The following is a 10675-nucleotide window of genomic DNA, read 5'->3' as shown; positions in this document are numbered from 1 at the left end:
GTTTTAAAAGTAGAAATTTCCAAAAAAAAAAAATTTTTCTACAAAGATCTTTTTTCAATAAATAAATTGACTTATGAATCCCGTCAGAATAATAAAATAAAACTAAACTTGAAGCTTGAAAAAATCGAAAATATCTGGAATTTTCTAGTAGACTGCAAGCTCGTCGTTCAAGATTCAAAAATTCTGAATACTTAATTGAAAAAATAAGAAGTTGTTTTCCAAGTTTTCCGGGAACTCTTCTTTTTTTTTTGGCTCAAGATTTTCTCATCACACTTGAAGTCAGAAAATTTGATGTTCCATCATTTGGATATGAGCAAATAGAAAAAAAAGGAAATGAGATAAGGAGTTTTGATATAAAGTAGGAAAATAGAAAGAAATTTTGGGGATGAAAGAGCAGACGTATATCCCCGAGAGAAAGAGAATGGAAGCTAGGTGTAAGATGATAAGATAAAAGATAAAAGTTGAAAAAGAAGGTTGATGAAAAAAGAGACGGAAGAGGTACAGACAGTGAAACAAAATGTTGTGGGAAAAATTTATGGGGGAACATTTTAATGGGATCCGAGAATGTATGAGGGCCATAAAATAAATTTGTATATGTTCCAAAATTTTTGGAAATTTTGGGTTTCAGCTGGAAAAAATCAGAGTTTCGGAATAGTAATTATTGCTGAAAACTAAAATTTGAAAAGTCGAGAAATGTTTTGAAAATATGCATTTCTCTATCAACTTTCATAGATGCGAATAAAAATTCAAAACAATTTTGAGGTACTTTTCAAAAAAAATGTTCAAGAAGAATTGAAATATTCTGAAAACATCGAAAAATCGGATAGCGGAGAGCGTAGGCACATTCGGGCGGGAATTTAAATATTCACTTTTTTTTTACAAAATTGAAAAATCAAATCAAAAATAATTTATCTGAAAACCCAAATGATTTGCGTAAACATTTGTTTGGTTAAGATTTGGCAGACCATGTCAAGATGGAGTTAGAAATTGGTTCAAGAAGGAAATGGAAGAAAAATATGTAAAAGGATGGAGAAAAATGCATAAAAATGTCAACGACTTCAAGAATTGGTTGACATGTTCTTTTCAAATATGTTTGCCAAAATAACCATTAAAATGTTTTTGTATTCCCAAAAAAGGACAAGGAAGAATTTGGAATTGGCACTAGAATAGGTGAGGTCGACAAAAAAAATCGAAAAAGTGTCACAGTTTGAATTTAAATAATCTGGAAAATAAATAATCTGAGAGTATTCAATAAGAAAAACAGAAGGGAGGTCACTTTGAACAGCGAAACACGAAACTTTTCGGATTTTTAAATTTTTTTACAATTCAAAAAATGCCCCAAAAAACGGAGCAACTTATTCAAGAACTAGTTTTTTATATTCAAAAGCTTGATCTCTCTCATAGAATACGAATTCGTTGTCTTCTTATTTAGTTTAAATTCCAAAAGTTTCAATTCAAGTGTGCTGCTCCCCTTCAAATTTATTTCCTTGTCCCTCCGTTATCCTCTTACCAGAACTACTTGAAAAAGTCACTCGAATTCTAGTTTTTCACAAAAACACCCCGGGGTTCTGCAAAACGATTTATGGGAATTTTTGAAAAGACGGACCACCATTTGAGAGAGGAGAAACAAAAAAAGTTCTGCTGAACAAATTGGGGAAATGGGTGGGAGTGGACGCTTTTTTGGAGGGAAACAACTACATAAAAAACAACTAAAATTCAGCTTAACTGGGAGTTGATTGCTCCATTTTTTTGCGGGACATTAAAATTTAAAGACTCGAATTTCGCGAAAAATTGGAAATTCCTTCGAATTTACGAGAAATAAGTAAAGTGCTGAAATATTTATCCCCAGAAAAAAAAGTCCAAAATCACCCGGCACACATTCAAAAGTAAAAACTCAATTTTGCTCCGCTCATAGAAATTCGGTGAAACGCGGAAAAGTATTGTGACTAGTTGCAGAGTCTCAACAAGTCATTGACTTTCACTAATTGAGTAAACGAGAACAAAACACATTGTAAGACAAAGAAAAGGCCCCGTCACATTTTTTGAAAGGTGTACTTTTTTTTGGGATTTTGTTTTCGAAACAATTATGTAGATGTCTTGAAAATATGAAAAGCTACTTGTTGATGAATAATTTATGTAAATTTCAGAAAAATATGTCGCTCTCAATTCGAAGTCTATGTAACAGAAAAATTGCAAAAAATAGTTTTAAAAGCAAAAAATAATTTGAAATTTTCATTTAAAAAATCGAAAATTTCCTACCTAAAAATATACATTTCAAAATTCAAAAAAATTACTAATAAACTTTCCCCTTCTTTTCATTGAAAAGTGCGAAAAAAGTTGGACATCTATTTATATATATGTAGCGATATGCATTTGAAGGGGTAACTTTTTGTCTCTTTTTCTCAATGCACTTTTCACCTCTTCTTGCTCTCACTCAACTACTACGTAGTAGCAGAACAAACAACAGGGACCAAGTGGGTCGAGTTTTCGATTTTTCCTTGATTCTGAAAACAAAAATTCGAAAAATACTAATCAATTATAAATTTTAAAACATTTTCGGTCATCTTCTATAAAATCTTATCAACATAATTTCAATACAACAATAGTTTTCTTAATATTTCTAATTGTTTTTCCGGGTCTCGAAATGATTATTCCTGAAAAACAGAGCTCGAAACTACAGTACTCTTTAAAGGTACATCCACCTTTTTTCCATTCAACAAAAAATGTTGTGTGAATACCAGGTACCAAATTTATTAGCTTCAGCACTTTTGAAAGGACCCATTTAACAAAAAAACTGGTAGTGAGAAACATTTATTCATCATTTCCTAGATTTACAGAAATACAATCTTCAAGAATTTTACTTCTTCAAACAACACTGCCCGGAGACATTTCCGCACGGCGAATAGTTTTGTTGACATCCGCACTGACTATTTTGCATTGGTTGACATGCCATTTGGGCCGGCTGATTACAGGATTGATTGCAGGATGTCGAGCAAGCTGGAGCACACTGTTGGGAGGCCGTGGTTCTAGTTTGGCACTGCTGTTGGCATTGTTGCTGGCACTGGGGAACACATTGGGAGGTCTGTGGGGAGGCTTGCACGTAGATGGTTATGGTTTGAGTGTTGCTGTTCTGGCAGGAGTTCTGACACTGCTGGCAGTTGGTGGAAGTTTGTTGAGAGCATTGTGGAGCACATTGTTGTTGGCATTGAGTTTGTTGGTAAGGGTTGTAGTAGTTTTGGTTTTGGTACTGGTTCTGGTTGTACTGATTTTGGATCTGGTTTGGATTTTGGTACTGATTTTGGTTCTGGTACTGATTTCCTTGCTGATTGTACCCTCCATACTGCATTTGATTATACGGATCCTGATTATTGTACATCATATTTCCTGTGGACCCACATTCCTGCTGGCACTGCTGCTGACAAATTGGCTGGCACTGTTGCGCGGTCTGCTGTTGAGTACACTGCTGCATGCATCGGTTCTCACACTCTGGAAGACAACTTTGCGACGCTGGAATTGGTGTGGAAGTCATCGGATTGCAAGACGATGTCTGGCAGGATTGCTGACACGTTGGCTGGCATTGAGTGTTGGTGTTAGATTGGCACTGTTGACTGCAGGACTGTTGACAAGCAGGCATGCATTGAGACGTCTGCAATTGATATTGCTGGCTGCTGGCGCAAGAGCATGGAGTTGAAGGTTGGCAGGAGCAGCTGTATTGTTGTGAGGCCTGCTGGCAGGAGCAGGTCGGCTGAACCGATTGAGCACATCCGCAGGAGGCTTGACGGGTTTCGCGGATTGAGGAGGCCTGAAATCAAATTGAGTTGAGAAACACGTCGTTAATTGGAATGCTTCTATCAATTTTAAACGTCACTACGAGATTTTTATCGGCCCACATTAAAACAGGGTCGGTCTACTTCCATATACGGGAATACAGATATTACTCTAAAAAAGGAGATTTTTCAGTTAATGATGTCGAAAATTGAAATTCGAAGAGGTTCAAAAACAGTCGTTAAAGCGCCAATTCACATTTCAAGTAGTTTTGTTAACACGAAATTGCGAAAAGAAAATACAATTATTAGGCTTTCTCTCAGCACTTAGAAATTATAAATTTTCAAATTCCTTACAATTAGTTTAAAATTGAAAAACTAACCTGAGCCACAGCCAAAGCAACTGCAAACAATATAATCACACAACGCATCGCTCAATGGGATTCTGTGAGTATACCCCGTGTAATTCTTGCCACTTTTATACTTTTTCATGTTGTTTACCAACCTACACTTTTGTTTCTAGTTAGACACGTTTTTTTTTCTTGAAAATCCTAATCAAAAGTTTACAATGTTTGCATTTTTCATTGACCCGATAAATCAACTTATCTTTTGTTTGTTTGTTGAGCATGATGGAGGAAAACTGGTTCTTAATCAGAGTTATTCATGTTTGTTCAGTTATTTTTGAAATAAATATATAAGTTTGAAGTAAAACAGAATTAAATTCTCAATTTATTATTCATTCCCCATAATCGTTTATTTGCATTACACTCTCCTCTGGCCAGCGCTATCTCTGTTCCTCTCAATTGTGTATACCTCCGTGAAGCATGTCTCTCGTGGCCGAATGGTCTAGTGGTATGATTCTCGCTTTGGGTGCGAGAGGTCCCGGGTTCAATCCCCGGTTCGGCCCATTCCTTTTGAAAAAAATTGAGAAAGAAACAATTTTTCAACAATGAAAAAAAAAACAAAAAAATCAAGCCACCTAGGGGACTCGAACCCCTGACCTTAAGATTAAAAGTCTCACGCTCTACCAACTGAGCTAAGGAGGCCACGGCGGCGGTGTTAGAATTGGTCTTTAGAAAACGGAATCGGGAGAGAATCGAGAGGCGCGCCTGGTGGTCAACTAGTACATCTAGTTGGCATGGAAAATTTTAATGTTTTCAAACATAAATATGTATTAATTGAACAAATATTTGTGAAAAATTTTGCATAAAAAATTGCTGTATAAGGTGTTACAACGGCTTTAAAGTTTAGTTTTCAATTATTTTTAATTGAAAATTTGACGCAAAAATGTTTAATTTCATCTTTCTAGTGTAAAGTTTATATTCAGTAATTTTTTTTCTCGATAACATAACTGAACTGTGTTGTTTCAAATAAAATATCTTCTATTCAGCAGATTTTCAAAACCGAAAAAAAATCCAGAATTTCAACACATCGATGACCAATTTAGTCTCATTTCCTGCCGTCACTTTCCCTCATTCCCGATTTTCTCAGTTTTCATTTCTGTTTCCCCTCCTTAAAAAGCGTCTATTCAAAAGGGATTTCCGTCGATCATAACCAGACGATATCGCTTAAATCGATCTAATAATGTTGGAATGTCCATTCTCCCCCCTCACCCGTTTCCTCACTTCTTTGCCTCCCTGTTGTTCTTGTTTTCTCCCGTATTGTTTTCCTAAATCTCGGACAAAAACTAGAGGCCTAAAACGTGGGCCTGATGAGGCCCTTACTCTCATGTTTCCCCGTGATTTTCGCGGTTTTTGGGCCGATTATTGCGGTTAAGCCCGTATGGAAGACGCCCGTCTCTGAGCCGAATCCAAATGCGAATCTCGAAGTTTTAAAGGGACACTCGAATTTGGCGAAGGTGAGTTTTTTTTTCAGAAATTGTTTTTGTAAATTCTGGTTTCTCTCGTGAAATAGTAGCATTCGTAAAACTTTAATTGAAAAATAAAACGCTCCAGCTGAGGCTCGTGTGTTGAACTAAACATTTTTGGTATATTGAATTTTAAAACAGGGGGACTAACTATAAGATTTAAAGGGATACCGAGAAATCCAGTTTTTTTTAATTTTAAAAGTATTTTAATTCAAACAACTTGGAACAGCTGCTCATGCCTTACTGGTCACACATTTTCACTCAAAAAACAGTAATTGTGGTTAAAACTCTTAAGAGCAGTGACGTCATAAATTGTCTTACACGGAAGGTGTCAAAATTTAAAAACTTTTGAAGCTTTTGAAATTCGGTTTCGACAATGTTCAGGCACCGGTAGAAAACCTGGTAATTTTTCGATTGAGTAAGACAGTTTGAAAAACTTCCAAAAGTCGTCAAGAACCCTATATATACCAAGTTAAGTAACCAAAAAATTTCCAAAAATGTCTTTGTAGAAGTTTTCCAACGTTTCTCAATTTCCGCGAAGTTTTGAGGTCTCTTAAATATCTGTAATGATTTGTTCAAAACATTATTTCTCAAATCAAACACTTCTATATTTGAAGTAAAAATACATAAACTTTTTCTATTCCAGCGTGCTCAACCGAACTACTACACACGTCCCGAGCAGGTCTCGATTCCGGAATACCGTCCACCTCGTCAACGTCTTCCACCGTTACCATCTCCAAAGATCTCATATCAACAAGTTCCTCCACATCAACTAACATCTGGTGGAAGCTTCCGACCATTCGCTTGGGTTGGCCCTCAACCAAAACCCGGCAGCCCTCAAACCAGTTACTATGAGAATTCTCCAAACAAGGGCCAATTTCCAAAGGGATTACCTCCATTGCCACCAAATTGGCAGCAGTATCCAGTGCAGATGATATGGATTCCAGACACGCCAGGACAAACTACTGGAGCGTACCCGTATTATCCGGGACCCGCTGGACCGCCCGTGCCAGTTTCAACAGGAAGCTATGGCCTGTATGGACCAACTGTGACAACCGAGAAGCCAATGGAACCGTCGGTCAATCCGGAAACGTATACAGGTATTTAAGGAAGAAGCGAGCTAAAATAATTGAAAGAATTTTTCAGGAACCGTCGCTCACAGTCCCTCTGCCAACCCTATCACCACTACTATACCTTACGAGCCCCCAAATCCATATGGAGGACAGACTCAGGTGTCCCCGTCTTCAAATTCCTATCCGGATTCAACAGTCTCCACTACTTCGAGCAACACGGAATCCTATGAACAGCCATCTACATCTCCCTCAGAAAGGCCTAGATCATCAACTCGGGATTTTGAAAATGGAAATGGAAAAACTGTAAATCCAACCATCCGCCCAGGACCTCAAGAGCTTAGTGGTGGAATTGGAACTTCTTCCAAGCCTAGACTGCCTAATGACGCCGACTACACTAGAGATGTAGAGACTGGAAGCTCTGAAGTTACAACTCCGTTTGGTAGAAACACGGAAAGCTCTACTCCTTCTAAAAGCCCAGGATCAACAAGTTCATCCGACACCACTCCGTCTTCTAACGAAAATGGGAAAGAGACAACTCCATTCGAGATGACCAAAAATCCATTCAACGATCTTAAAACCATCCGACCAATATATCTAGGTTCAAGTTCTGACGAAGAAGATGACGAACCGCTAGAGGATATCAGCAAGGCAACCGATTCCCCACATTCTTCAGAGAAATCTCAGATTCCTGGATCACCAGGTTCACAGATAAAGAATCCATTGAAACCCTCTTCAACGGAATCGGAAACTATTGGACCGGAATCCTCCGAGTCAGAAGACGACGGAGAGCGAAGCACGCCAACTCCACAAGAGGAGGAAGAGGAAATGATGAGGAACTTCTTCCCAAGACCTGTCAGTGCTCAAGCATATCAGCCGCCAGGACATCAGCCGGAAGATTTTACGAGTCATATCAACGTGAATTTCAAGAGACCAAAAGGCAAAGGAGGATGTGTAACACCGCCGTGCAGAGGAGTGGATACTGATAAGGTGAGGTTATAAGGGCTTTTGAACATTCTCTAAATTTGAAATATTTCCAGATATCCCTCTACAAGCCAGACCGTGACAATGAGGACTCGAGCCCGACACTCGTGATCAGTAACGCTGCAAAAGACGATGCATCGCGTGCCGGATACAAACCAGCTCCACCACTGATCAATCCATACATCCCTCCACCACCGCCCCCGCATCCTGAAGAAGAGTATGCCACGCCGTACACCGTTCCCCCCGGCAAACAACCATTCCCACCATTTGGAGAAGGACCTGCGACTCCGCCAAGAAGCCTGATCCCGGCGCATAATTTCCCTCCTCCAAGTACTTTCCCACCTGATGAGGATTACCACGAGACTACGGTAAGTTTTGGCACAACTACATATCTTCTAGCTCAGATCTACTAAAATTACAAATTTTCAGACAGATACCGTCCGTCCAACTGCTCAGACTATTTCTACTAGATTTACTGCCCCGACAACTACCACAACATCAAAGCCCGTTGAATCCACAACTACCGAGGAAGATACTCCGGAGCATGTTCCACCTGCAATTGTTCATATGACCGCGTCGACGCCAAGTGGGAAGAACCCTCCAACCTATATTCCACTGCATCCAGAGACATCCCAGTCCACACCAACTCCAACAACATCTGCTAGATCCACGAGACCGACAGCTTCAGTCACAAGACGACCCGAGTTCCCAACTAGAAATACTCCACCATTTGGAGGAAACGTGCCAAATGGGCCGTCTTCTACGGTACCACCTGCCAGCAATCCAACCACTGAAGGATACTTCACACAAGTCTTCACTGACCGAGAGAAGACAAATTCCGGAGAGTCTGTAGTGACCACCACAGCTTCATCTACTGATTCTGAAACTCCAGGCTCTGGATCATTCTCGACATCACCTCAAACCACTGCTGGATGGATCTACACATCTACCGACGCTACACCAGAATCTGAATACTCCACTGCATCAAGCTTCCCAACTCTATCAACTTCTGATCGTTTCACACCGTCTGAATCATCTAGAAGCACGGAGACCACCACCGTCATCACGCCGTTCACTGAGACATTCGAGTCTTCTACACTGACTCCTGATCAATTCGAAGATGTGACCTCTACATTTACAGATAGATTCAGACCGTCGGAATATGCCACGTCACCTACACCTCCTTCGCCGACTCGCGTCGTCACCGCAAGCTTCCCGCCGAACGAGGGATCATCACCTGGAATCTTGCCAAGCACCAACCCGCCACCCAGAAATAATCCATATGCTCCTCCAGAGGGTGCTCCAAGGGTACCAAATCGGTTGATTGGTGAGTATCTATTTGTATAGCTGCTGAAAATTATCAGTTTGCAGGAAAGCCGAGAATCCTCTGTCTGGAGGATGGAATCAGTTTCGAGGTTAAAACCATTTTGCCGCTCACCGGAGAAGTCTTTGCAAATGATAGGAAACGGGTTCTAGAGTAAGACAAATTTGTAAAACTGTATATGAAACATATTACTTCAGATGCCACAAATCCTTCACTGAAGAGGCCAAGCCAAAAATGTTCCTGCCATTTTCCACGTGTGGAGTCAAGAATGTTGGTGAACAAGTGGACAGCAGAGCTCAATACCACATGCAAGTGGTTCTCATCATTGATCAAGGAAATGGCACGAACACTTTGCAATCATTTATGGCTCAATGTGTCCATCAGAAGGTCAATTATAACAAGCAAGTGCTCCCGAAGAGAATTGAAGAGGCTCTGGAAGAGTAAGCTTGGAGAATTATTTTTGGTTATTTATAAACGAGATGCGTTCAGACTCCGCTTAGTACCATCAAAGTTGGAGCAGAAAGCCTCTATGCCGAGTGTTCAAATGCAAATTGTAGTAGACGAGGGACATCACAAGCTTGGCGCTGAGGTCAGTGCTGCTGACATTGGAATGCCACTGGCTCTTAAATGGAGTATGGTTCCAGAGTCGGGTTGGTTCATGATATCTATTAAAGTATTCCGTAATTTTGTGTTATAGACGCATATGGAATGCACATACGCAACTGCAAAGTGGTAGATGCGGTGGGCAAGATCGATCATACTCTAATAGACGAGCAGGGGTGCTCTGCGGATCTTCAGATCATCGATCATCCCCATTATGACACCTACCACGACACTGCTTCCTCTCACATGTGGGCTTTCAAGGTTCCAGACATGTCGAGCCTCCAGATCAAATGTGATATTCTGATATGCTCAAACATCAAGTCTTCCGTTACGAACACGACTAGCTGTGAGGATATTCCTTCGGTAAAGATCATCAGAATTTCCAAAATTTTTCAAAATTGTTTCAGCCTCCATTCTGTGCAGATGTTGTGACGTCTCCACCAAATTCTATCCTCTCAGATGCTTCTTCATTCATCAAGCATCGACGTGCTTCAGTACCTTCTGAAGTTTCCCCAGCGACGCAATCGGTGAGAACCTCGATTTGCTTGTCGAAAAGCTGCAGACCAGATTTTTCAGGTAAATTTTCTAGTTTATTGTAATTATTTGGGGCGTAGTTTTCAAATTTGTGAAATCTAAAGCGATATTAAAATACTGAAATTTTCAGAAGAAGTCCGAATCTGCGTCAACACTCAATTGGCGACTACTTCGACAGGATTGTCATTGGCGTTCTTACTTTTTGCAATTTCTTTCCAAATTATCGCAAGAACAAAGCGACCTTAAACCATTTAATTAAATTCTCAAATAATTTAATAACAATAATTAATTAATTTAACAAAGAAAAGTGCAATATTTCCAATAAAGGTTCTCAGTCTCGTTATGCCAAACTTGAAGTAAGATTACAGACTACACCATACAAGTTATATAAAAAAACATGTTTTCTATAGATGAGCGGGTGCAATTTCCGTTGTTTAATTGAATTTATGTTATTATTGAACATCAATGTATATATACTAGGAAGTTCCTTTTATCTGACAGTGATCAAGTTTTCCTTCATAAATTTTAA

The 10675-nt window shown here is 39.5% G+C and overlaps 2 protein-coding genes and 4 non-coding genes across 6 annotated transcripts; 3 read left to right on the top strand and 3 right to left on the bottom strand.

Annotated features, from left to right (window-relative positions):
- Positions 1 to 2795: 2795 nt before the first annotated feature.
- Positions 2796 to 4219, bottom strand: pqn-71 (Prion-like-(Q/N-rich)-domain-bearing protein). Its single transcript, NM_074448.6, has 2 exons — positions 4148 to 4219; positions 2796 to 3802 (listed from the first exon to the last, which is right to left on the bottom strand). Exons 1-2 carry the CDS (start codon positions 4193 to 4195, stop codon positions 2858 to 2860), a joined length of 993 nt encoding a protein of 330 aa, NP_506849.1. The 5' UTR covers positions 4196 to 4219; the 3' UTR covers positions 2796 to 2857.
- A 376-nt stretch (positions 4220 to 4595) lies between these two features.
- Positions 4596 to 4685, bottom strand: T23F1.8. The gene has a single exon (NR_070037.1). It is a non-coding gene; the product is annotated as an Unclassified non-coding RNA T23F1.8 (non-coding RNA).
- On the top strand, positions 4600 to 4671 carry T23F1.t2. Its single transcript has one exon. It is a non-coding gene; the product is annotated as a tRNA-Pro (tRNA).
- Positions 4686 to 4715: 30 nt separating the features above from the next.
- On the top strand, positions 4716 to 4817 carry T23F1.9. The gene has a single exon (NR_070036.1). It is a non-coding gene; the product is annotated as an Unclassified non-coding RNA T23F1.9 (non-coding RNA).
- T23F1.t1 lies at positions 4738 to 4810 on the bottom strand. Its single transcript has one exon. It is a non-coding gene; the product is annotated as a tRNA-Lys (tRNA).
- Positions 4818 to 5393: 576 nt separating the features above from the next.
- Positions 5394 to 10485, top strand: rocf-1 (ZP domain-containing protein). Its single transcript, NM_074447.6, has 11 exons — positions 5394 to 5622; positions 6278 to 6731; positions 6778 to 7691; positions 7742 to 8053; positions 8115 to 9012; positions 9057 to 9162; positions 9207 to 9449; positions 9499 to 9659; positions 9707 to 9975; positions 10020 to 10188; positions 10277 to 10485. Exons 1-11 carry the CDS (start codon positions 5476 to 5478, stop codon positions 10390 to 10392), a joined length of 3789 nt encoding a protein of 1262 aa, NP_506848.1. The 5' UTR covers positions 5394 to 5475; the 3' UTR covers positions 10393 to 10485.
- The last annotated feature ends 190 nt before the right edge of the window (positions 10486 to 10675 follow it).

This window comes from Caenorhabditis elegans, chromosome V, assembly GCF_000002985.6.
Source record: "Caenorhabditis elegans chromosome V".
NCBI lineage: Eukaryota > Metazoa > Nematoda > Chromadorea > Rhabditida > Rhabditidae > Caenorhabditis > Caenorhabditis elegans.
Note: the sequence above shows the minus strand (reverse complement) of the source record. Positions and strands in the feature narration are given on the sequence as shown.